This window comes from Barbus barbus (assembly GCF_936440315.1).
Source record: "Barbus barbus genome assembly, chromosome: 7".
Taxonomy (NCBI): Eukaryota; Metazoa; Chordata; class Actinopteri; order Cypriniformes; family Cyprinidae; genus Barbus; species Barbus barbus.
In genome coordinates, this window is record NC_136735.1 from 28,277,836 (window position 1) to 28,301,716 (window position 23,881).

Sequence of the window (23,881 nt, forward strand, 5' to 3'; positions counted from 1 at the left end):
ACCTCTAAAAAGAGTCTGAATGCATAATTCAACATCTATTTACTCTACCCTGCATTTTGGGATGGGATTCATTATTTGATTACCGTGATTTCATGATCTGAGTACCACCCCACCCAATAAATGTTTGGATTTTCTTATTCTGTCTGACTTTACCGACCACCATAGACTGCATTAGGTGGAAGATGTTTTGTTCATGTTGCAGTCACAGCTGAAATGAAACTTATCAGAAGGCGCAATGTAAAATTATCATAATTTTAATGCCATGAAATTGTAAAAACCTGTTTGTTGATTAAACAGGAAAAACAGTAAATGAAAAACAGTAAATTCTCTGTGTGAAATTATTGTTACATTTGATGGTTTTTCATTAAAATAACCATTTCTTCACAGTTTTTCTCATGCCACTTATGTACATTAGGATTTTATATTACATATTATGTCGTTTATTGCATTTTTGTTTTTGTGTCAGGTTACCATTATTACGTGACACTGTGGGAACATACTTCTATATACAGTAATATTTACCTCAGTGTGTGCAAGAGATACATGTGATATAGCTTCTTCATTGTTAAATTTTTTTGCCAGTGTATTATAAAGGTACAAAACAGATTTTAGGATATCTGTCAGTTGGTATATTAACATGATAATAGTTAATGAAATATACTTTGTTGTACTGTAAATTTAATCTGTAAACCTAAAATGTTGCTACCATATTTTTTAACAGTAAAGTTCTGGCTACAACAGCTGATGTTTTACTGTTTAATTTCACAGACATTGGAAGGGTATATGGTTTGTGAAGGAAAGGCTGAAAAACCATCTTGTAAAAGGATACATAGAGAGAAGGAAAATAGAATATAAAGGATGGGGCCCGGAGAAACCTGGTCTGTTACCTCCTCCAGAAGTGTTGAGAGGGAAATTTCACGGCTAGTTATTCATGCTGCGATCTCTTCCCCTCCAAATCACAGTGAGAAATTGGCTGAGCCCTAAAGTGACTCTAGCTTGTAGTCTTTTTGAGGGTAGAGACCCATGACAGAGGAGAAATCTCAGCTGGAGTCTTTCAAAGGTCTTCGATATATAGCCTTTTAGTCCAGTTTCCTGTGCCTGAAGCTATTGTCCAAACAGCACTGTTACCAAAACCCAAACCGTGACGCTTTCCCATGGGCCAAAGAGAAAATTTTTCATATTTGTTGCTACACCCTGATCTCAAACTGGCTTTATTTCAACAAAACAAGCATTTTTTTGTTGTTGTTTTACTGCTATAAATTGTGTTTTATTGGAGCTGCCTTGAATAAACTCCCAAATGTGCATTTCTCCGCAGTTATTTGTCAAATTACTTGTCAGCAAAACCTAAAGCTATAGCTCACCCTCCTGAAGGCTTCAACCCACAGCTCAATCACTGGGTCAGTGTCAAGAGAACCTTGTTAACCTCACAAAATGTGACATTATATCCTGGATTTAGCCTGAGGGTGAAGGTGGCACTCTAGAGATTCGGTTAACATGGAGGAAAGTCTCTCTTGAATCGATGCACACATTGATGCAAGACCCTCAAAAGACTGTATCCGGTGTCTAAGGGGGCGAGAGGGAGTCTGACATCCATAAAAACAGCAAAAGTGGATGGAAGGCATGTGTTATGATACAGTCTTACATGGTAAGCTCACACCTCTGTGTCAATCCACCTGCTCTTCAACGTCAATCATTCTTCTCCAGCTCAAATCATTTCTCATTAACACAACGACACACCAAAGACCCTGAGCTACCGAGCTGCTCCTGCCTGCCAGCCCAAAAATCACTTACTGTCTGCAACACGGTGGTGCTGCGGTGGTCCCATTAGCAGCTGCATTCTCCGGTCCTGTGTGCACTCCCCCTTCCCCCTTATTTCCTCTGTCAGTCACTGTCAAATATCGGAATGCACAGTTCCCATCTGAGGTTTTCAGTAAGAGAGCCTGACGCCATCTCGTGCACAGCAATTTTCTTTGTAATACCTCATGGGGGCGGCGTTATCTTCTCAACACTCCTGTGTCTCTGCAGAGAATTTTACTAACAGTATAAACGGCCACAATATGCTGCAGTACACTGCCACACCATTAACAAAAAAAAAATTGAGACATATAAAGAAGCAAGGTACATATGTGAAGTTACGAATCATAGGCTACCTCAAATCTCTGCAAATCACATTGTTCAACAAAATTCATTGCAGTCACCAAATTAAATTTGGCTCAGTGTCTAACTATTTCCCCGGGCACAGTGAGAAGCAGCATGTGCTGGCTCATAAACAAGTCACGTTTTGATCTTAATTTTTGTTTTTAGTTGTGATTTAGAAGCAGCTTCCAAACCGAAAATCTGTGATTTTAGTTCCTTGATTATTCTGGCTAAAAATAACAGCTGGCTTCAGACTAGACATTCATGCCAATGATTAAATGCATTTCCTCGCTAACATTTGCATTTTTATGTGTGTGTTTAATTGCTTTTGGCTCATCTGAACTCATTCAGCTATGAAGTTCATCAATCACACACCCCACAAATCCTGGAAGTATATGATATGAAATCTGCCATGTTTGCTCATGGGCACGCAGTTATACAGCAAAGTTGTTTTTTGAGCCAATCACATGAGCCCTAAATGTCATGTGACTAATCACTCTGGAGCAGCAAGGAAACGGCATCATGACCTAGTGACATAATGACATCATGACCTATCAACTCAGCAGACAGGAAAAAATATATTTTAACACATTTTATATTAAAAACTAAATAATAAATATTTCAAAATAGATATAAATATTAACAAAATATTTTAATGAAAGGGAAAAGTCTATGAGGAGTTCGTCTGATATACAGAAGCATTATGATCTTCTGTTTCTAAGCTTATACTTGTTTCCAATGATATGCCGCCAGCCATTCTGTTCTAGTTGGCACTGCATCATGGCTTAGCTATATTACTTTGAAAGTCAGACCAATCGCTATCTATAGCCAACCACCTGACTGATGACTGGCACCATGGGAGGAAATGAAACACTAAGCTCATTAGACTATATATTAAGCCATCTTTCCCTCGCTCTTCCTCCTCGCCATCCCCAATTGCTTTGTGTCTCATACCACGTTGATGCTTGCTAAGGATGATAAATTCTCTATTCCACTTGAGAGATGGAGGTAATGGGGCAGGCCAAACATGGAGACATAAAGCCTTTCAACAAGGACAAGAGAAAGACACCGAACACGGATACAAACATCTCATTAAACAATCCCATCACCAAACCCGCCCGTGCTGCTCCTTTAGTCTTACCACTTACGATTAAGCGTGTCTACTGCAAGTCTTTCAGAAGATTATAATCTGATACGACTGATATATGCATAATATTTAAGCCACCATTTTAGAGGGAAAATAATGTTGGCGTCAATTTACTTTTTAGCAGGTTAAAGTGTCAGTGTCTGTCTGAGACATCCGGAATCAATTATGTTTTTTTATGCCTAGTCCACCACATGCAAGTTGTCTTTGCTGTTCCTCCAGTCATTCTGTTCAACTCATACAAGCCGTTTGCATTTAAAGTCTGCCCAAACGTAGCTGTCTTGTTAATTTTACTTCCTGGCAGTGTCACACTATGATTTATTGCATGCTCTGACCAGTTCTCCAACAGGCCACCCTTTAATGATTGTCATTAGCAGAGTTTGATCCTCAGTGGGCTATTCCTGTTTAACTGATTTGAACTGATTGATTTAATAGGCCTTTAAAAGGATGTATTATAATGAATGACACAGTAGCGACTACACATTGTGCATGCGTGTGTGTGTGTGTTTGTACTCCAGCGTTTCATTATTACAGTGGTCTGCTGAGGTTTTAAATAAGAGGCCTTTGCCATGTTCAGAGCTATTTTGGTTTAAATGGTGGCTCACTCATGGCAGACGATGTGTCTGGAGAGAAAAGGGCCTGGAGACACACTGCCTTGGCTCCTCCCTCCAGTCTGATAACCAATCTGGCAATAACCTATCCTTTCTGACACACCCTGTGATTTAAAACCATTGTAGGAGCAACATAAGCTTTCACACACACATCTTGGGTTTATGTGTTTTATGAGGACTCATCATAGACATAATGATTTTTATACTTTACAAATTGTATATTCTGTCCCCTAACCATAACCTTACCCCTAAACACAACCCTCACTGAACACTTTCTGCATTTTACAGAAAAAAAGAAAAAAGAAACTGTGTGATTTATAAACTGCTTTCCTCAAGGGGACTGAAATATTGTCCCTGCAATGCCAAAAGAAAGAAACACACACACACACACACACACACACATTCATTAGATTTTTATTGTTTCTATAAAAAGATAGCTATAAATATTATAACCTGACTTTAACCCACAGCCTAACCCTAACTGAAATCATTCCTGTATTTTTACAAACGTGACAAATGTGTACCTAGATTTGAGCTAAATCAAACAATACCTCCCAAAACCTGCTTTTGGAAACATTCTATTTTGTAAAAACAGTCTTAAAAAAAAGACAAAAACACATATGTACATGTCTGTCTGCAGCTACTCATATCCAGCATCCAAAACTAAACCTCACCAAGTGGCGATTAGATAGTTTAGTCTATAAACTGGATACGACATTAATACAATTTAATTATTACATTTTAATATATGTGGCCCTGGACCACAAAACTAGCCTTAAGTCGCTTATTTATTTAAGTCGTATATTTGTAGCAATAGCCAAACATACATGGGTCTAAATGATTGATTTTCGTTTTCTGCCAAAAATCATTAGGATATTAAGTAAAGAATAAGATCATGTTCCATGAAGATATTTTGTAAATTTCCTACCGTAAATATATCAAAACTTAATTTTTGATTAGTAATATGCATTGCTAAGAACTTCATTTGGACAACTTTTCTCAATATTTCGATTTTTTTTTTTGCACCCTCAGATTCCAGATTTTCAAATAGTTGTATCTCAGCCAAATATTGTCCTAACAAACCATACATCAATGGAAAGCTTATTTATTCAGCTTTCATATGATGTATAAATCTCAGTTTTGAAAAATTGACACTTATGACTGGTTGTGTGGTCCAGGGTCACATATACCCAGATTATCAATAAAATGTGCAGGTATTAGAACATGCAGTAATAGATTATTTAAATCTGACCCCCATTTTTGTTTTTATATGGGTTACTGGTGTAAGCATGTCAAAAAGATACAAATGGTCCACTAAAGAAAAGTGTGTGTGTTTTGTAAGCAGAAAATGTACCTTCAGATGTTTAGCTGCCTTTTTCATTTTCTGTAAAATGTCTCAAAATTTGGAAGTCCAATCAAATACTGAGTCAAGAAAAGAAAAACTGCTTCATCCATCACACTGGAAATGGAAGGTCAAGTCAAGTGCACTCAACTGAGACAGCAAGCGAATATGCATACCTTCCTCCAACTATACTTAAGTGTGTGAAAAGAGTAGTATGTTCGAATTCACAGTATTTATAACACGTCCAGGCAAAACATACCTTGATGACCTCCTGCTTCCAGCGAGATTCTGAAGTGCGCATCCAGTGGACACTTGTCCCATGAGGCCTCGGCAGAAAAGCTGTGAAGGCAGTGAAGCGATGCAGCTGTTGCCATACGTCACATTAAAAATACATCCAGATTACCTTCATACCACACACATTCATACTACATGGCATATAGTATGAAAATATATCATATTTAGCAAATATGCAATGTTATATACAATTTTAATGGTTGTGATTGCCAAGTAAATAGGCCTACCTCCTCACAAAGTGTGCCTATGCGATTTCAGACACAGCCACAATAAGCTCTGGAGAAATCACAATTAACAATAATAAAATAATGTCTCTTTTCAAGCAACCACCACACATCTCTGGTTAACTTTTAGATTCCTCCTAGCTTGCTATGCCGTTTTTGATATTTTTTCCATTAAAAGCACAATAGTAAGCAGTGCGTTCTCCAACCGATGGGTGTCGCGCTTCTCTCCAGCAGCACGTGTTCAGCGGGCTCCTCTGGGCCACCGTACACATACACACTGTAACAGGAAAACGCTTTCCTGTTGCGAATGATATCCCACAACAACTGTTTTAACCGTGTGTGATCATGACAGAGTACTCACACGTAAAGTCCACCAAACTGGTCCTAAAAGGATTAAACGATAAAAAGTAAGGCTTTCTTTCTCTATTGCTTTCCACCAAAGTTCATGAAAATGTGCTTGAGGTAACGTTTGTCATTAATGTTTACAGTTACTGTTCTAATTATTGTAAGCTGCTGCAGTTTGTTAATATCAGAATTGTTTACGCTAATATAAATGACCTGCGACTTCCATATTGTGCAGAAAGAAGAAAAAGAACACGGACAAGAAGAGAAAACGAGATGATGAAGACAAGCTGGATGTCGTTGGTATATATTGCCCATTGAGTTATAAAATATATCATTCATAGATAAATTTGATTTGTAAATGCTGTATGATAGCTGCATAATAGCTGTATTGTTGTTGTAGCTACTGCCTGTTATTCATGACATGAAGTGTGTGTGTTTCTGAATGTGTTTCATCAGGAGGATGGTGGTCAGTGAAGAGTTTTGGTGAGATCACAGGAACAGTGGCCATTGAGATGCACAAAAACTCCTTCATTCATGCACTGGACACTGGACTCTTCACTGTAGGAGCTCCACATAAAGGTGCTGCTTTTATTTGCTTCGTTCAACTTCTGAAAGTTGTGGCTGCAAGGCAGCTCAGTTTGTGTTGTTAAAACAAATTTCACAAATTAACATTCAATATCAGTTAAAAACATGTATACATCACATTTCTAACTCTTAAGAGCCCTCACTTCTGCATTTTAAACCATGAAAACACTGTTTCCTTAAAAAGTTATGAGTTGAAGTTACAAAGAATGTCCACAGTCAAAAAATCATAAAGTAACGGTACTGTATTTTAATGTACTAATTGTTTTAATGTAATGTATGTAATATTAGCCAATCATAACTGGCTGTTTACTGGTGAGCCTTAAAGGAGACGCGGCATTAAAATTTAGCATTTCAGACAGAGGGTCAAAATGAGGAAAGATAGTTGTTGAGAATATGTGACCCTGGACCACAAAACCAGTCTTAAGTGTCCATTTTTTTTATTGAGATTTATACATCATCTGGAAGCTGAATAAATAAGCTTTCCATTGTTCTATGGTTTGTTATGATAGTATATACAACTATTTGAAAATCTGGAATCTGAGGGTGCAAAAAAATCTAAATGAGAAAATTGCCTTTAAAGTTTTTCAAATGAAGTTCTTAGCAATGCATATTACTAATCAAAAATAAAATTTTAATATATTTACGGTAGGAAATGTACAAAATATCTTCTTGGAACATGATCTTTACTTAATATCGTAATGATTTTTGGCATAAAAGAAAAATTTATCATTTTGGCCCAAACAATGTATTTTTGGCTAAAAATATACCCCAGCAACTTAAGACTGGTTTTGTGGTCCAGGGTCACATATATCATTATGAAAAATAGCTATAGATAGCATTATAAGTGGACCTCAAGGAACATATTTAAGTAATAAAGAAATGATGTAAAAATTGTTACTTAAGCAGAAGCAAAGAGGTACAAAAATGATTGCCTGTGTAGGATGGCCTTAGAATATGGAATTTCTCAGTAGTGAGCTTGAAGTTACAAAGGTTTTGGCCATGATCAAGTGCATTTATATAGTGGTGAGATTTAAAATGCTTTGATGTTGGTTTAAATGAACTAGAATCTTTATTGGAAATATAATGTTTTATTTTTAAGGCCCATGTTTTAAAATGCACTTACAGGCTCCCTTTGCAGTATTTTCAGGCAACAGGCAAATCTTTCTCTGCAATTATACTGCATTGTATTTTTTTTCCAGCCGTGCCATGCAGCTTTTATATTGCCTTTTAAATTGAAAAGGTCCCTCTAATAGTGCAGAACAAATAAGTCTCAAAAGTAGAGATGGCTAGGTGCTGGTGTTTTTCTTTTGCTCTCATTGTGGGATTTAAAAACCTGAATAATGTTATGGATCGTCAGTTGCTATTACCGCAACCATTCATGCAAAGCACAGAGCAATTTCATAGTCCAGTCACCAGGAGTTGTTTACGATTGTTTTTCTTTCCAGTCTTATTTTCTGTTTTGCACTGACCGCTGGTTGTAAGGATCGGCCTCTGCTGCATCATTCTGGTGCACCATGAAATTTGTGCACGCACTCTAAAATCAATATAATTTAGCGGTTGAGACCTGAAATTACTAAATGAATGACTGAAACCGCTGTTGACACCTACTTCATGACCAATGCATCTGTATGATTACCATGCCTCTCCAGAGGACGCACACACTGCTCTGTATCTTTTTGTGCATATCACTTGAATGCTCTTGCAGAATTCAATATCTTAAAATATTCACGAGTTCATCGTGTCTACAGCAGATAGAATAGAATATCAGCGTTCAGGTTTGCTCTTCCTTTTGTTCAGTCATTCATGGTTGAAGAACAAACTGCTGTTAAAATACTGCAAGGCTCAGCAGTGTAATGAGTTATTGCCAAGTAGTTTAGTAACAAGACTTTTCTTTGTTCTCTGTATTTGATATTCTTATAGCAGATTTTTCCAGCATTGTTTCATGTTCTTATAAATGTTCAGCCATGAAAATTTTGATGACATGGAAATTATTCATTTATAAATGTGTGGTAGCTCTGACTTCTTTTGTGGAATAGATTAGAAATGGCAGTCACAGATTCCTCTACTGTACTAATGCAATTATATGCAGTAAATATAAACTACCGTGAAACATTTGGCGTCAATTAAGACATATTTCTTCTAAGAATTACATACTCTAATAATTTAATACTCTTATTCAGCAAGGATGCATTTAGGTGGATCCAAAAAGACATTTAAAAACATTTACAGAAAATAAATTTATAATGCTACAAAAGATTTCTATTTTAAATAAATGAGGTATTTTTAATTCAGTAATTACTCTTTTAACTGAAATGATCAAATAACTATAGCCTTGTCGAGCATAGGAGATGACTAAAAAAATTAAAACATTTTTTAAAAATTCTATATGGTAGTGTATACAAGTTTAAAAATACATGTTTTATGTTTGTAGAGGATGAAGGCCCAGATCCTCCAGAACAGTTTACTGCCATCAGACTCGCAGACTCCAGGTAAAGATCATATCCATAACTTGCAGCGATGGGCTCATCAGTGTTCAAGACTGATCGATAGCAAAGTCTAGGAAAATGTAGTTAAATGTCTGCAATTGAAGTGTTAAAATTGAATAGTAATATTTCATAACTAATTAAGGTAAATTGATCATGTGACACATTTTTCTTATCTCTTTTGTTTTTTGTGTAGGATAGCGCTAAAGTCAGGCTATGGTAAGTATTTAGGTATAAACTCAGACGGTGTTGTGATTGGTCGATCAGATGCCATTGGCTCCAGAGAGCAGTGGGAACCAGTATTTCAGGATGTGAGTGACTCTGTCAATCAAATCAATTCAGTAGTCACAATGAAAATACTTCATTTTGTATAGGAAATGTGAATAACTCTGGTACATTTGGCCAAAAGTTTTGAATTCAGTTTCTACCATTTCTTCTACTTTTGTTGTCTTGTTTTCTGTAGTGTAAAATGGCCTTGCTTGCTGCAAACAGTTGTTTCATCTCGTACAGTGAGAGCGGAGACATAGTGGCCAAAAACAAGACAGCTGGAGAGGAGGAGATGATCAAGGTGAAACTCTCTAATCTCACAGTCCACACCAAGATGAATTGCTTAAGGGGGAAGATTTTTGTTGTTGTCTGAAGGACAGAATGATTCACAGCTATTTTAGACATCATTATATGTAACCCTAAAGCTCAGATTTGGCCACTGCAGTGCATGCGTTGTATTTTATCTGAACACAAGACTATTGCTGTCAAATTACAATTACAAATTAGAACTTTTTCCCGGAATGATGAATAGAAACATTATTTTTTTATTCTTATCTGTCCTCTACAGATCCGTTCATGCACAGAAAAAGAGGTGAAGAGAAAAGACGATATAGCAGATGAAGACAGGGGTGATGTCAAGGGCTGTGAGGTCAACTATGTGTGAGTGTTTGCATTTATTACCTTCAGTAAGAGACCGAAGCTGTGCCGTTTATTGAGCATTCAGCGAAATAAATGTTTATCTGAATGTTTGCAATGTACATACAGGAAGAAGTTCCAGAGTTTCCAGGATCGGAAGCTGAGGGTGAATGAGGGAGACAGCAGTTTGCTGAAAAAAGCCAGAACAGATGGAAAATTCCATGAGGCACTGCTGGACAGGTAAGACCTCTGACTTCAGGAGGAAAAACCTCATACTGTGCTCGTACTGAATAATGCATGACTGTAGCCTGCTTGTTTAGCTGTTCATCCTTAGATGGATGAAAAGGTGTCAGATTATGTAGATATACCCTATTGGATGATTTCTCATACAAGGTGGTGTTTTAAACATTGTGAATATGCAAATATTTCTACATTTACAGTGAAGGTGACACCAAATGTTCTGTGAAGCTGCTTTGTAACGATGTGTATCATGAAAAGCACTATACAAATAAATGTGAATTTAATTTAATTATCATGTTTATAAGAAACCCTTCTTTTTTTCTTTTTTTAGGAGAGCCAAGATGAAGGCTGACAGATACTGCAAGTGAATCCAGAAGTGTTTTTTTTTCTTCCTCAGATAAAATTTTACATCGACATGGAATCGCTGTCATTTTTGTTTTAAATACTAAACCTAGTCACCTTTCACAAGAAAATGTTTTGTTGTTGTTGTTTTTAGATTGCCTATCAATTATATTGTTATTAGTTAAGTAATTTGTTAAATTCCAGTCATTTGTTTAATATTGGATTGTAAATTTGATGAATTCCCCATATTAAATGGATTGTAAAATCTCAAGTGTTTAATCAGTTTCATTATTGATACATACAAAGAACATAATGAATAATGTGGTTTCCTTAATGTCTTTTGTTTCTGACTGAAGTCATTTAGTGTTGATTTGGTGTGATTTTTGTAGGATTTGATATGTAAATGAATATTTTGTTAATGTTAAGCCACTTTTGAAGACATAATGGATAATTAATAATAAACATTCATCCTTTGTAGTTAATAACGCTGCTCTTTGTTAGCTGAATATTGTTTTTTAAATTATTATTGTAGTCTTAAGGTAACATCTTGGATGAACAGACTTTTTGTAACTAATTTTTAAACAAGTGTGCATATTTGGGCGTTTTGTGTAATTGATGTGCTTAAGAGGATATTTACAGTATTAAAACTGCTCAGTCATTAGAGAGCTCTTTAATCCTCCTCGCTGTCTGCTCTGCTGAGCTATGCTTGTTGTTGCACTTCCCTCTGCAGCCAATAGATGGCGCTCGCCTATCTGTTTAACTGGATTTTACCAATCCTTGTTTGTATCGATAGAGATAAAAGGGCATTGTTGTTCTGCGCTTATTATTTCTCCTTACAAGGCTTTTTAAAAAATCGATGATGTAGGGCCGATTTATGCTACAGTTTAGTAAACTAAAACAGGAACAAAGACAGAGTGTGTCATTGTTTAGGTAACGTTAAGTAACTCCCCCAGTGTCTCGTGGCTTTGCGCAGATCACGAACCGTCACGAGAATCATCGGCACTTCCGCCTTCACAGACTCTTCTGAGGAGCTCGTCTCATCTCATCATGGAAACCAAATTACATTTACTCTGTTCTATTCTCTTTTTTATGTTTATGTGTTCGTCTTCGCAATACGTTCCACCGGTAAGTGACAAACTAAAGTTGTCATTGATATTTATGAAAACATAAATATTTTGTTTACGGAAATCCTCATATCGACTCGTATCAGATATTTAAGATACAGTTTATACGCCATTGTTTTGTAACCTTAATTAGCAGTGCTGTTAGCACAGAGAAGATTTGTGACTCCAGTTTACTGTAAATATGTGATAAATGACTAAAGTTCATATTTCAGTACACAGAAGAGTGCAGAAGTGGCATGTATCCTCCAAACGGCCCGACGTGAGTATGACATCTGAAATTATGGATTATAAACCTGTAATAACTGCTGTCAGAGACTAAAATTAAATCAGTGCAAGCATGCAATTACATGTACAACAGGTGGATATGAAAAGACAAAACAGAACACAGGTGCTTAAAATGAATTTGAAACATTGAATTTGAAACAAGTTTTTATTTTGACAGTTTATTGTCTTGAAACAAATTTATAGTTTAGTTTTAAAGAAGTGAAACAAAGTCATGTGTTTTGTAACAACAGGGTGGATAGCCTTATATTACAACTTAACTTGATTTTCTCTTAATATGAGCAATTTATAATGTAATTACGAGTTTGTAATTCTCGTTGAAGAAAGAGATTAAGAAAGTCCGTATAATCTCTGTATTTTTGTTTTTAGATTTAAAGGCGATGTGTCCTGGTATACTGTTAATCTGGATTTACCACCAAGCAAAAGATGGACAGATATCATTACAGCCAAAAAGAATGATGTGAGTTTCAATGCTCTATCTATGAATGCACTTACAGCAAAACGTACAGTTTTTGCCGTGACAGACAGTCGTCTTGTTGTATTTTAGATCTCTTCTCTTTTAAGTGATGTGTTGGTGAACTTTGTTGTGAAATGTGAACCAAAATATAAAGTCTACAAACCTAAAATCAGATGATCTGAGAAGGGCTGATGTGTTCTCATTGCTCAAGAGCTCATGTGCTTTGCCTTTAGATGGTGAGCATGATTCAGGCTATCAGAGATCTAGCAGACGCCTTTGTTCCCAGTGGAAAGCTTATCGATCTGGTAGACAAGGATTTGGTGAGTTATTAAGGAATCTGATTGACTTAAGTAAACAATAAACTTAAACCTCATATCTGGCAGACATATACAGTAGCTAATAACAGTGTTTGCTAAAAGGACTATAATGTGTTTGTCCCCAGCCGTTGATGGTGGACACCCTGCCTTACCCGTTCAATGAGGAGATCAGAGGAATAGCATCAGTGTCTGGTGTTCCTTTGGGTATGAAATGAATCAAAACCATACTATTATGCTTAACACTGTTCAAATAAAATCTGTATTTAAATCACTCAATCACCTGTTCTCAGGTGAGGTGGTGCTCTTCAACGTATTTTATGAGGTGTTCACCGTATGCACTTCTCTGGTAGCAGAGGATGTCAATGGTGAGTATATCGTCAGAGCTAACATTCAATTTTTTTATGATAGTTTATCATTTGTATCTGTGTTATAAAATATCAAATAAACATTAGATGACATACAGTACCAGTCAAAACTTTGGGGTCAGTAAGATTTTTTTTTATTTTATTTTTTTAAATAAATACTTTTATTTAGTAAGGATGCATTAAATTGATCAATAGTGACAGTAAAAACTTTGAACTTTAATGCTACAAAAATATTTCAGTTTCAAATAAATGTTCTTTTGAACTTTCTGTTAATCAAAGAATCTTGAAAAATTAATCACTGTTTTGAAAAAAAAAAAATAAGAAGACAAAAATGCTTCTTGAACACCAAATCAGCATATTATAATTATTTCTGAAGGATCATGTGACACTAAAGACTGCTGAAAATGTAGCTTTGCCATCACAGGAATAAATTATATTTTAAAATATATTTAAATAAAAAAAGTAATTTAGATTTTTAAGAAATAATTATAATAATACTGTAATTTTGATCAAATAAATTCAGTCTTGGTGAGCACAAGAGGCTTTAAAAATTGAACGCTGTTTCAATGGTAGTTTGTTTTTATCATAGGCAATCTCATCCATGCAAGGAACCTGGACTTTGGACTTTTCATGGGGTGAGTTTAGTGCATTGTTGTTAACCTACTTCCTCAATTATTGAGAACTATTTGATTGAATGTTAGAGAGTCAAAACATGAAGATGTCATATTGTCCTGTGGTCTCTTCTGCTTACAGTTGGGATTTGAAGAACAGGTCATGGATCATAACAGAGAAGCTGAAGCCACTGGTTGTCAACATTGACTTCAGACGCAACAACCAGACTGTCTTTAAATCCACCAATTTTGCAGGATACGTGGGCATGCTGACCGGTATGCATCCGGTGAGGACAGAGCTCACATCAGTATGAGCGACCTGAGATCATTAGATTTCAATCCAGAATTAATTATAAAACATGGTGGCAAGATTCAGAATGCCCTTTTGTCTCTGACATTGTTTTTAGTTTGACTTGTGCAATTTAACAGGAAAGAGAATTGTGAAAGCATGGATTGTTGGTCAGTAATCACGTTGCTTCTGTTTCTCACTGTGTCTCTGTCTTTTGTTTTCTTTGTAGCACTCCTTTACCCTCACTATGAATGAACGATTCAGTCTGGATGGAGGCTACATCGGTAAGCCTTTGCCTGATATTTGCTGAGTCATATGAAGAATTGATAGAAATATGTTGAAGCTTTCTTTCTTGAGGATTTGCATAAAGTTTAAAGTAAATAAAGTTTTTATTTTCTTAATATTTTATTGTGAATTACAGGGATTCTGGAGTGGATCTTGGGCAAGAGAGACGGCATGTGGATGAGTTTTCTGACTCGTTCTGTGCTGGAGAATGCAACTAGGTTGGCTATAGATAAACATATTAATATATATTTTTGCATTATGATGCTTTATAAATTTATTTTAATGAATTATAATACACAATCTAATGCATTATGCTTTAATAAGTAATTATAACCACATGTCTTATAATACTTTACTTTTTTATTTAAGAGTGCAAAGCATTATTATGCATTTACAATCACTTTATAGTTTAATATAAGCATCAAGTAAAGTGTTACCTATACACTAACAGTCAGAAGTTTGGAATATATATAAATATTTTTTTAATGTTTTTGAAAGAAAACATCATTTCAGCTCACCAGGGTTGCATTTATTTGATTAAAAAAATACAGGAAAAACACTAATTATAATAATTGTGCTCCAAAATAATCATATTAGAATGATCCCTGAATGATCACTGTAGACTGGAGTAATGGCAGCCAACACATGAATAATTTTGAAATATATTAAGATTGGTTAAGATAGAAATTGGTTATTTTATATTATCATTTCACAATGTTACTGTTGGTACATTAAATATTGAAATATATAACAAAAGAATCAGATGGATGTCTCTTGGGTTTATAAAGCTGATGATTATTTGGATATGGTCTTGTTTTAGCTATGAAAGTGCCAAGGCTCTGTTGTCTGACACTAAGCTGCTGGCTCCAGCGTACTTCATCCTCGGAGGAAACCAGCCGGGTCAAGCCTGCATCATCACCAGATCCAGAACACACAGCATCAATCCACTGGAGTGAGTGAGCATTGCTTTTTTTTACACACACAGTCAACAGAACACATTAGTTTGAGGTTGTCAGTATTACGGTTTACACTTTCTGTGTATTTTAGGCTGGATGTGAAGAATGGCAGGTGGTATGTGTTGGAGACTAACTATGACCACTGGAAAGAACCTCTGTTTCTGGATGACCGCAGAACTCCTGCTATGAAATGCATGAATCAGACCACGCAGGCTGTGAGATTTGACACTGCAAACATAGGCCTAAACTGTTATTAAAAAATATTATAACTAGATTTTTTTTTTTAATTCTTTCAGGAGATCTCCGTAAAGACAGTCTATGATGTCCTGTCCACCAAGCCAATGTTAAATAAAGTAGGTCCATCATCTTTTACAGTTAAGCGTTTTATTTTTTATGGCTTGTTTATTAACGCTTCCCTTTATTGTGCTGTACAGTTGACCACATACACTACTCTTATGGAGGTGTCTAAGGGAACAGTGGAGTCTTACATCCGTGACTGTCCTAACCCCTGCATGCCGTGGTGAGGGAGTCCATCTGGACGGGCTGCATTACTGGGATGGACGTCTGTACATTTAGGCAAAGAAGAATCAAATTCATATTTTAGCTCCATTAAAAATCAGTAGTCTTACGTTCTAAAAGGTTTATGTCATGTCTGCTTTTGTGGACATTATTGGGTCTAATCAAGCTTAACCTGTCAAACAGGTACAGTAGGGCCGCCTACTTAACACTTGCCTAAAGATGCATGTTATGGAAACAAAAAATAATTGCATTTATATGACAGATTGTACCATTTTTTTCAATCAAATTTTTGTGAATGTGATTGACTTTTTTGTAACTACATATTAACATACAGAAATATGCACTGTGGAACAACTTGATAATCAACACTACTGGTGCCTCATAACTTTATTTAATCTCAGTGCTGTTAACTAACAAACGCATGAGGGATAAATGATCAACCGAAAGAAATGAATGTACAAACAAATTTGCACAAATAACATCAATAAATCATGGAGATACAATAATTGTGGAAATAATGCACTGAGTCAGGAAGTGGTAAAAATCAATGTTTTATTGTACATTGGAGAATTACATGAGGTGAAATGGGGTGAGAACCCAAGCATTGGCTAACATGCCTTAAAAAAAGGTACAAATAAAAGCAAGAGAAAACATTTAAAAGAGTGCAATAAGGACAGGACAATGTACCAGTGCTAATATGCGATTCTGCTCTATCCGTTACACATTTCATTATGTATTCTGGGTCAAGTCAAATACATTTAAATAGGGATTTAGTTTTTTTTTCCAAATGTGCCTTACGTTTTGTCCTGAATCTGAAAAAAACATCTATTGTCCTTTATGTATTGCATTGGCAAATAATCATAGCGGTCTGGGAAGGAATCCTAGAAAGAAATGCAAAAACAAAAACCAAACCATGCCAAACATAGGAACACAAAAATGATTTGCATCCCTTAAACCGAAGCTTTTACTGAAAGTTATGGCTGAACAACGAGAAACACAGAAAAAGTACTTGCAGGCTTAAAGACCGAGCCCCTTCAAAACATCTCTCCTACATTCTTCATAAAACAATCCAAATAAAACTATTACAAGTGTAGAGAGAGACCACTTATCGTCTCTTGAACTGTTAGATCACACATGCTGACGGGCTAATTCACCAAGACTTAGCTTAGCTGTTGTTTCCAAGGAATCTTAAGGTATTAAGCTTATTATACATTAATGTTGCATGAATGATGATTTTCTGTGTAAGACGGATCAAAAGACCATTCTCATGCACTCTGAGCTCCAATGGTTTCTGAAAAAAAAAAAAAGATGATTTACATTGAGTAAAACATTTCTTCGTTCATTAAAGGGATATCTGCTGATAAGCAAATCATAGTAATTCATAGTAATTTCAAAATCCAATGCATAAGGTTTGAGTGACATTTAATAGTTACCAGGCTCTTTGAGTGCTTTAGCATTTCCCACCAAGCCTGTAATCTCTTCTTTATTTCCATTCAGAATTTCAGCTAAGTTATTATTCTGCTGCTCTTCTGAGATCCTCTTACAAAGCTCTTCCTGTATAAAATACAAGCAAAGAAAAGGTTTAAAAACAGCACTCTTTGGAGATGTCTTATACACGTGTTATTATAAATAGGGACATGCAAAACATGGCTACTACAGTGTTGGTGACTGACATTCAACAAAAATATTTTAACTTCTTCATGAATTTTATTTGTCAACTTCACTATCGTGCCCCATCACTATTAGAGAGCGATCACTCAAGCTCTTACCTCACAAAGAACAGACATTTGAAGAGGAAGATCCTCAACCTTCACAAAATCTTCCTCATCTGATCTCTGGCTGGTATTTCCAGATCCAGCCTCCTATATTATAAAAAGTCAAGCAAAAAAGTAATATAATACATGTTTTAAAAATATGCTTTGAAAACATTCTAAATTAACAAATAAAAGATGTTTGATGAGAAGAATGACACACACATCAGTGTTGATCATGACTGGAGACTCTGTGTCAGGACTGGCTGTATCTGAGCTCTGTGGAGTTTCCTGGGCTGGAGAGACAATACAGTCCTCCTCCTCCTCCTCACCCCCTCTTTCATCTCCCGAACTGGTTTTTGCCTCCTCTCTGCCCTCCTCTGGAAGCTGAACCATGTCTTTGGGCTCAGATTTAATGTTTTTCACTGTTCGGAAATGGGATACAATTCAGCGTGTGGAGTGTAAATACCCCAATAAATCTCAATAAATGTTAATGGTATAAGAAAAAGAAAAAGAAATCCATACATTGGCTGCTTTCTGAGTTTTCTAAGTCTGATCTGGTTTCCTGGGGGGCTTCGTTTTGTAAGGCAGAGCCCTGGAACACATCAGGACATTATTAGCATTTGTCTGAGCTGAATGAGATTATTGGCTCTCTCGTGTAAATGCCAACACACCTGGCTGTGTTCACTAGTGTTGTCCATGCTGGCTTGTAATGATGTTTGCACCTCAACAGGTCCAGCCTCAAACTCCTCCATCTCCTCCACTTCATTTTCATCTTCTCCACTGCCGTAGTTGCATAGAGCCTGTGTCTCTGCTTTAGACAGGCCTGAAGAAAAAAAGACAATACACACAACATACAAGTCAAACAGAGTCGTATCAAAGTCAAATACATTACAGAACAGTCTCAACCTGTAGGCGATAAGATGGACAACCTCCAGCAAACACTCCAGCAGGTACTGTAGAAAAGTAAGCATACATACAAAGGAAGAACATACATACATACAAAGGAAGAACATTATGTAATCACTTAAAATATTAACATTATAGTTCAACAACATTTTTACATTACAGTTCAAAACTCTTGGGTTTGAACTTTTTTTTTTTTTAAAGAAATTAATTCAGCTAGGAAACAAAACTGGTCAAAAGATTTTCTAAAGGATTATGTGACACTGAAAACAAGAGAAATGGCTGCTGAAAACTCAGCTTGGCCGCAAAATGAATACATTCAATTTTACAATGTGTTAAAATAGGAAACTAGAAATTTATTTTAAATTGTAATTATATTTCACAATATTGCTCTTTTTAGTATTTTTTTTTTTTTTTTTTTTTGATCATAGAATTTTTATTGTTGCAAATTGCATTTTTACATTTTATATCACCCCACCCACCGTACATAATCTTACCCAGCCCTAACAAACAATCCCCAATTAGTACACAATAACAAAAAATAAATAAATAAATAATAAAAAAAATAAATAAAAAAACATATGCATATACACTTATACGTACACACACATGGCATAGTTAAGAAAAACATAATGATACAATAAGGGGTATACATATATCTCCACTCAATCCACGTCTAAGATTTGTAAATCATTAAAGAATGTGATAAATTGTTGCCATTTTTCAAAAAAAGATTCCCCCCTACCTCTGATATTGTACTTAATTTTTTCAAGTTTTAGAAAGAATACCAAATCTTTGAGCCAAACTGAAATAGAGGGGGGTTGAGGGGAGGTCCAAGACAACAGAATTCTGCGCCTAGCAAGAAGAGATGCAAAAGCTATGACATTAGCCTGTCTCCGGTTTAACGGCTGACACCGAGAAGGAACACCAAAGATTGCAATCAAAGGGCAAACAATTAATTCGACCCCTAGGACATCAGAAAGTATTTTAAAGAAGGAATTCCAAAAGTTTTGTAACTTGGAACAAAATGCAAGCATATGACTAAGGTTACATGGTGAAAGTTTACATTTATCACACAAGCCTGAAACATTGGGATATATTTTAGAAAGTTTTGCCTTCGAAAGATGAGCTCTGTGAATCGTTTTAAATTGTATAAAGTCTAGCACATGAGGTGGTGGTACATACATTGTCTAATACTCTACTCCAGAAGTCATCCTCAAACTCGAGGTCAACTTCCTCTTCCCAAGCCCTGATTATTTTAATGTTGTGAGAATTATCCTTTGACAAGATAATTGCATATATCTTAGAGATAATCCCACCCATATGAAGATTCAATTTAAATGCCTCCTCCCATGGAGACTTTGTAGGCAGGGAGGGAAACCCAGAGAACAGAGAGGAGGCACAGTGCCTAATTTGAAAGTATCGAAATAGGTGAGAGGAAGGTAGATTAAATGATAACGATAATTCAGAAAAACTTGCAAACACATTATTAATGAAAAGATCTTCAAAGCATTTCAGACCTTTCTTTTCCCAGAGAGAGAATACGGAATCTGAGAAGGGGGGAAGAAAGAGATGATTTTTATGTATTGGAGCCATGGTTGATGCTGAGGTAAATTTGAAATGACGTCGAAATTGAAAGAATATTTTAAGAGAAGAGCATACTATTGGATTGTCCGTGTAATGTGAAGGGGACATGGGGAGAGAAGAGAACACCATAGCAGGGAGAGATGATGAAATACAAGACTTAGCTTCTAAGTTGCACCATGGTAAAGAGGAGTCCTGTACCCAGAACACCAACTTCTGAATATTTGCTGCCCAATAATAATACATAAAATTGGGCAGGGAAAGCCCTCCACTTAGTCGATTTTTTTAAAGCAAAATTTTGGAAACTCTAGGAGTTTTACCTGCCCATATAAAAGAGGAGATTAATTTATCTATATTCTTGAATAAAGATTATATTTTTTGATCACATAAACGGTCATGGTGAGCATAAGAGCTCCACTTTTTTTTTTTTTTTTTTTTAAACAGTACTTTATAATTTTTTCCAAAGGCAAGTTAATTTTTTTTTTGTTTCTCTCTGTTTTAGATAAACTTACTTATAGAAAGAGGCAGCCCTTCTCCCTCCTCCTCTTCTACCTCAGATGCTTCACTGCTCTGTGCATCTTTCTCCTTGTCCTCTTCCCTCTCATGAAGCATCCCACCCTGCTCAGTCTCATCCTGATCCTAAGGATAAAAAAACAAAAACATTTAGTCAATTTACGACATTCAAACTTGCAATGAAAAAAAAAAAAATCCATAAATACCAATAGCTATACAACCAATAGAAACGTGTTTTCCTCAATCTTTCTCGTCACTTCATACTGATATTGCAAGCTAACATTTAAATCTGTTCTGCTGTGGGGCTTTAGATTCAGAACCAGTGTAGTTGCTTAGTGTTTTAACAGGAATGTTGTAAGTGTATCAACAATTATAACTTACTCTGTCTTCATCAAAATATGATGGGGAGAATGTCTTTTCTCTCTCTAGAGTTTTCACCTCCTAAATAAAAAAAAGCGCACTCATTATTGTACTCACTGAAACACAGAAGCGTTACAGACACATGATGATGATAAACCACTCAAGCCTACCTCGGTGTGAGGTGAGTGTTTTGGAGATGTGTGGTCAGAGCGCCTCTTGGTTTTGGGTTTGTTTTTGGAGGTGTTCTGATCTAAATCCTGCATCAGTCTGAAGAAGGCAAGCTCATTAAAGAGGATCTCAGAGATCTCTACCAGCAGGTCCTCACCGCAGTCCTGCAGTGTCCGCCCAACAAACTTACTCAAGGAGTCCTGTGCACAAAACCAAGATCTTGGTCATTATTATACACTTCAAGCATTTATAATGAAATGCAGGGTGTGATCCAGCTAGTGGCTTCCTACAAAGACTACATTTTAGGGTTTCAAGTGTTTAAATATTCAAACACACTTATGATTCTCAAAAATACTGTTCTTCACAAAAACTTATTTTCATTCATAATGTATGCATAATATGAGTAATTTTATTTCACAATAACAGTACATTACTTTTTGTTGCTGGAAATAAGGTGGTTATAATGCCAAAAATGTATATAACAGGGACGTTTCACTATTTTTGATACCATAATCGATACCAAAAACACAAAATCAGTTAGTAAACTTCAAAAAAATGTGCAAATGTGCTTACCTGCAGGATGCCGCCCAGCTGTCGGTGGAAGAACCGAACAAACTCTTTGCTTTCGTCGTTTTGCTGAGTGAGTTTGAGCACCATGCGTCTCACAGATGTGAGCAGCTGGTGTGAACACACCTCCCCAACATGCTCCTGACAGAAAGACATAAGCAAATCAGCGGGTCTATGAACTGCAGCTTTGATGGTTAATTTATTTGTAAGAAAAGTAGAGCAAGCTCACCTTTAGGAAAGGAATAACTTCAGTCATGATAGCTTTGATCTGTCTGTCAAGCTGTTGTGTGTCAATCTGAGGACAATGTGCATCTGTAGATGAATTTCCTGCACCTAAAATCAGACACACATTGACACACATACACAGAAAATGCATTATAACACAATTAAGTCTACTTAAAGGAGTATAAAACCCAAGCATTCATTGTATGTACGTTTAAAGCAAGCAGAGATTTAGTCTGTGCCAATTATAAACATCTAATCCCCATAATCATTAATAGCAAACTCTCAGACTAAAGAAATATTCCAGGTTATTTTCAACCTAATGAATGGGAAATTTATCAAATTATCCTTCTCATGTGGGACTTGTTTTCTAGGTAAAAGAACGTATTAAACCACACTGAAGGACACATCAAAGTTGCAGCCTCTGAAAATCAAGAGACTGCCACAAGTGTGATACACAGTCACTAGATTGCAAAAAACCTGGATTATTCCTTCTAGACAGAGAATCACAGGCCATGATTAGAAGTCATAGTCCATCATAAGCAGATGCAAAGCAATACGTTTCTAATCAGTCATTTGCTAGCTGTTTGGTTTCTATAATCAAAACTCTCATTGTATGAGATTGCGTATGGAAACTTGTTGCATTGAATCTGTTAGGGACACACAGTTAGAAGCACTTGCATCAGAATGTTGGGTCTGATCTGCAGTCTGAGAGGATTCACAGCAGTACCTTGTGTGAGTGCTGAGGCGGCGGCAGCAGCAGCGCCAGGGCTGTGCTCAGGGTTATCTGTGTTAAACTCAGCCCTCAGCTTCATGCGCTCATACTCCCTCATCCTGGCCAATGCCTTATCTAAATGAATTACTGTGTTACCTGGAGGACCAGAAAGGAAATCAATGGATAGAGAGAGACAGAGAAACATAGTATTCAAGAGGTGTACGACAGGATTCAAACCAGCACAGCCCCAGCCCAGCAAAGCAAGCATGATTGTGGTAAGCAACCCATCTAATGTGTTTTTAGCATGATGCATACAGCTCTGTCTTCTTACCCAGGTCATCACTAGCAAAGGGTTCAAGGTTGGAAGAGGTGGACAGCAGGCTTTCGTTGTCCATCGAGTCTCTATCTGCTACCCTCTTCAATACAGAGTTGGATTTAACTGTTACAATCTTCTCAGAAGTATCCTGGAATCATAAGCCAACATTAGCTTGTGTGATAATTAAAAAAAAAAAAAAAAAAAAAAAAAAAAAAAACAGATGAGGGAGCATATGTCTTACATTGTCACTGGTAGCCAAGCTTTCACTAGGTGTGAGCTCTGACTGGGAGCCTGTGGCCCATACAGTCGGACCCAAAGAAGATGCCTGCTCATCTGCCACGCTCTTCTCAGTCAGGTGCCTCGTTACAATATCCTGGTTGTCAGAGCCAACAATTAAATATGGTTATTACTTTAAAAACAGACGCAGCCATCACTAAAGAAAACCACACAACTGCGAAAAGAGATCTACTGATATAGTGAAAATAGCCTGTTGGTATTAAAGCCAGTAGGGGTGGGACAATAAATCAATGTGCCGATTTATCACGATATTTCCGGCCGCGAGACGTTATCGATACTCTGGCATCAAGTATCGATATTTTTTTTAAACATAGAAAAGATTTAAATTCATACCTACACTGTGGTTGTTTACCACTTTGGCTTACTGGAGCGGCAGTAACGTCACCAGACTTCTTGTGGTGGCGCTTCCCAGATTGCGAAAAGTCAGATGAACGGAAATTGTAATTCTCAGTGAAGAAGAAATACGAGCGCAGTGGCAGACCAACAACAAATCAGAAATGCCCTGGTGTCTTACGCTTATGGAGATGAGAACTAAAAACTGCCCCGGAACAGCTGTCAGCGTGGACTATATGCAACAATCACGTTATTATTGCAGAGCGCATATTTTAGTCCGTGAGTAGCCTAACCT

The 23,881-nt window shown here is 36.5% G+C and overlaps 3 protein-coding genes across 7 annotated transcripts in view; 2 read left to right on the forward strand and 1 right to left on the reverse strand.

Moving 5' to 3' along the window:
* The first annotated feature begins 5,997 nt into the window (after positions 1–5,997).
* frg1 (FSHD region gene 1) lies at positions 5,998–10,916 on the forward strand. Of its 2 annotated transcripts, none has more exons than XM_079420551.1 (9): positions 5,998–6,158; positions 6,332–6,396; positions 6,553–6,675; positions 9,113–9,170; positions 9,361–9,475; positions 9,628–9,732; positions 10,000–10,091; positions 10,197–10,307; positions 10,639–10,916. In XM_079420551.1, exons 1-9 carry the CDS (start codon positions 6,097–6,099, stop codon positions 10,673–10,675), a joined length of 768 nt encoding a protein of 255 aa, XP_079276677.1. In that variant the 5' UTR covers positions 5,998–6,096; the 3' UTR covers positions 10,676–10,916. The 2 variants fall into 2 exon arrangements, with proteins under 2 accessions (XP_079276677.1, XP_079276678.1); XM_079420552.1 differs by having other exon boundaries at positions 6,020–6,213.
* A 468-nt stretch (positions 10,917–11,384) lies between these two features.
* Positions 11,385–16,474, forward strand: LOC306872646 (acid ceramidase-like). The gene is made up of 14 exons (XM_079421311.1): positions 11,385–11,774; positions 11,986–12,032; positions 12,425–12,515; positions 12,746–12,832; positions 12,955–13,033; positions 13,120–13,194; positions 13,784–13,829; positions 13,948–14,092; positions 14,324–14,378; positions 14,516–14,597; positions 15,200–15,331; positions 15,427–15,550; positions 15,632–15,688; positions 15,770–16,474. Exons 1-14 carry the CDS (start codon positions 11,697–11,699, stop codon positions 15,857–15,859), a joined length of 1,188 nt encoding a protein of 395 aa, XP_079277437.1. The 5' UTR covers positions 11,385–11,696; the 3' UTR covers positions 15,860–16,474.
* The window catches only part of LOC306872645 (pericentriolar material 1 protein-like), a 40,334-nt gene continuing 32,842 nt past the window's right edge, over positions 16,390–23,881 (reverse strand). For 3 of the 4 annotated variants that reach the window (XM_079421309.1, XM_079421308.1, XM_079421307.1), the window contains 14 exons: positions 23,198–23,329; positions 22,972–23,104; positions 22,656–22,796; positions 21,933–22,036; positions 21,710–21,844; positions 21,139–21,336; positions 20,990–21,049; positions 20,608–20,734; positions 18,280–18,431; positions 18,131–18,200; positions 17,831–18,030; positions 17,624–17,716; positions 17,288–17,408; positions 16,390–17,145 (listed from right to left, as the gene is read on the reverse strand). In XM_079421309.1, the coding sequence (XP_079277435.1) occupies positions 17,120–17,145; positions 17,288–17,408; positions 17,624–17,716; positions 17,831–18,030; positions 18,131–18,200; positions 18,280–18,431; positions 20,608–20,734; positions 20,990–21,049; positions 21,139–21,336; positions 21,710–21,844; positions 21,933–22,036; positions 22,656–22,796; positions 22,972–23,104; positions 23,198–23,329 (1,692 nt within the window). In that variant the 3' untranslated portion in view covers positions 16,390–17,119. The remainder of the gene's footprint in view (positions 17,146–17,287; positions 17,409–17,623; positions 17,717–17,830; positions 18,031–18,130; positions 18,201–18,279; positions 18,432–20,607; positions 20,735–20,989; positions 21,050–21,138; positions 21,337–21,709; positions 21,845–21,932; positions 22,037–22,655; positions 22,797–22,971; positions 23,105–23,197; positions 23,330–23,881) is intronic. The other variant, XM_079421310.1, reaches the window with a different exon arrangement.